The sequence below is a fragment of the Rousettus aegyptiacus genome, unplaced genomic scaffold (genome assembly GCF_014176215.1).
Source record: "Rousettus aegyptiacus isolate mRouAeg1 unplaced genomic scaffold, mRouAeg1.p scaffold_m13_p_16, whole genome shotgun sequence".
NCBI lineage: Eukaryota > Metazoa > Chordata > Mammalia > Chiroptera > Pteropodidae > Rousettus > Rousettus aegyptiacus.
Window position 1 is genome coordinate 34,527,277 of NW_023416291.1, and position 2,491 is coordinate 34,529,767.

Sequence of the window (2,491 nt, forward strand, 5' to 3'; positions counted from 1 at the left end):
CCAGGGTAGGTACCTGGGAGTCCAAAAACCCCAGGACGAGCTGTCCTGTAGGTTCATCATGTGGAGACCCTAGAAGAGGGTCTTTGAGGGTAAGAAATGGGGGATGGCCCTGAGCATAAGATGGATCATCACGAGATGGCCCTGTAGGCTGGAATTTTGGGGAGGGGCTGAGAAATGGGCTCCGGAGGTACACTGTGGGACAGGCCATACAGGAATATTTCGGGGGCAGATGCACTAAGAGCAGAGGGGGCCATCCCAGGGCCTGGGAGTCTCAGAACATGGCGTTCTTTTGGGATACATATAAGGGATTGGTTCTGGGAGACCTGGATGGAAGGAAGGAATCTGGGGAAACAAATCACACCAGGAGGGCAGAGTTTTGGGGGAGGATGGAACTTGGTGACAGTCTGTGGATATTGGAATACTCTTCAGTGGGCCATTATAGGAGAGACCCTTGTGGAGCAGAACATGGATCTTTGTGGTGGATGTGAGGTCTCAGCACTTATGAGGTTTTGAGGGCTCTCAGAACATCAGGCTGTTGGATAACTTTGGGTAATCAGACAGGGAAACCTACAAGGAGGTGGCTTTGGTGTGTTCAGAATCAGGGATATCTTAACAAGTGGATTTGGGGAAGTATGTTTGCCAGCATTAGAAATAGGGAACAAATTATAAGAGTGGACTTAGGGGGTGGAACATTCATGGAAAGATTCTGGGAGGAGAGGTTGCACACCGGCGCAGGCTCCTTAGAGAGGAACAGGTTATGGGGGCGGGGTGGAGGTCCTTGAGGCACATAGCAAGGGAGATGAATTTGACAGGGTTACTGGGTCTATGTTCGCTTGGGTACTAGTAAACTGGACTGGCCCTGGTGGAAGGCAGGACAGAGCTGGCTGGATTGCAGAAGTTTACTGTCCCCGCCCCACCCCACGTCCCCCTGCCCACGTCAGTAACATCTGCGGTACACGATGTGTGGCCCCTGCTCCTCGTACTGCTCCCGCAGGACCCAGCAGGACTGGAAGGCGCGCAGTGAAGCCAGGATGGAGCCCCCGATCCACACAGAGAAGTTACGGGTGGGCTGGGCCGCCACCACCACGTGCTCCTCAGGGGGCAGACTCCGCAGCAGGTCTCCCCGGAAGCGGCCCTCGAACCCCACAAAGAGTGAGGAGCCCCCGCAGAGCAGCACGTTCTGGGCCACATCCGCCCGCACCTCCGAGGGCACCTTGTGAAGACTCTGTTTGGCCATGATGTGTACACCCACGGGCGACAGCCCTGGCATCTCCGGGGGGCCGAACAGCAGTTCTGGGCACTGGAACAGCTCCTTACCCAGCGTGACCGTCCGGCCATCAGGCAGCTTCAGGGTCTGCCGGTACTCCTGCTCCGGCCGGGCCTGCTCCTTCTGGAAGTCGGGGGCCACGTAGCAATAGCGGTGCTTGATGTTCTCCACAGTGTCCAGGTCCTGCTGCCCCAGCGGCAAGCCGGAGCCCAGCAGCATCTCCGCTAGGAAGGCAGTCAGGTGAGTGCCTGCCAGGTCCAGGCGCTCAGTGGCGTGGGGTAGGTGGTAGCCCTGGAAGACCGGCACTGTGGAGGTGACCCCATGGCCCGTGTCCACCACCAGCCCGCTGACTCGCCCGTGCGCATAGACAGACAGCACCGACTGGGAAGCTACATACATGGCAGGGGAGCGCAGTGACTCGAAAGCCACCTCTACCAGCTTCTCCCGGTTGGTGGCGGGGCTGAAGGGCGGGTCGGAGAACAGAAGCGGGTGGTCCCAGGTGGCTATGCGGAGGTCGTGCTCCAGCATGTGGCGCCAGATCAGCTCGGCTGCGTCCCAGTCCACCAAAATGCCGTTCCGTACCGGCTGCACCAGTGTCAGCTCTGGGCGCATGCGGGCGGCCTCGCCGATGAACGTCTCCAGCACCGGCTGACCGCTGGTGGCCGGCTTTTTGGGCTGGCAGCCCACGATGGTGGCCACGGTGTAGGTGGGCCGGGCCTGCCCCGCGAAGCCCACCTTACAGGTACCTGTGCCCATGTCGATGACCACTGCACTGTTCTTTGGTAGCAACCTGTCACCCACCATGCTGGGGGTAGCCTGCTGCAGTGTCTTGTTCGCCTGTATTGAGCTGGGAGTCAGGCCCGGCCTGGGGACCTCTGGCCGGCACTGGGGCAGCCAGAAGTTGGAGTCGTCTGCATCCATGGCTTCAGGTGGTCGGTGGGCTGCTGGGCAATGCTGACCTCTTTACTCTAGGGTATGGGAGCTGTGGGGAGAAAAGGTTGAGCCTGGGCCACAGGTGGGCATAGGGCTAGACAAGGAGAGGGGGGCCTTTCTATGACATCAGCCTGCTTGTTGCCCCCTTCAGAAGACTTCACAATGCAGCCTGGGGGTGGAGCTCCTCCCTGCCCCAGAAAGCTCCCAGGGTACTCATCTATGCTGCATTTCCCACAAGGTGTCCAATTTGGAGGAAGACCAGGATAGGTCCCCAGGCAGCACCTCTGTCCT

The 2,491-nt window shown here is 59.3% G+C and overlaps 1 protein-coding gene across 1 annotated transcript; it reads right to left on the reverse strand.

Annotated features, from left to right (window-relative positions):
* Positions 1–937: 937 nt before the first annotated feature.
* On the reverse strand, positions 938–2,140 carry ACTL9 (actin like 9). The gene has a single exon (XM_016163036.2). It carries the CDS (start codon positions 2,069–2,071, stop codon positions 938–940), a length of 1,134 nt encoding a protein of 377 aa, XP_016018522.2. The 5' UTR covers positions 2,072–2,140.
* Positions 2,141–2,491: the final 351 nt, after the last annotated feature.

What these genes read in the sequence shown, in the direction of transcription:
- ACTL9 (XM_016163036.2), bottom strand. Translation starts at nt 2,071, where the DNA reads ATGGTGGGTGACAGGTTGCTACCAAAGAACAGTGCAGTGGTCATCGAC.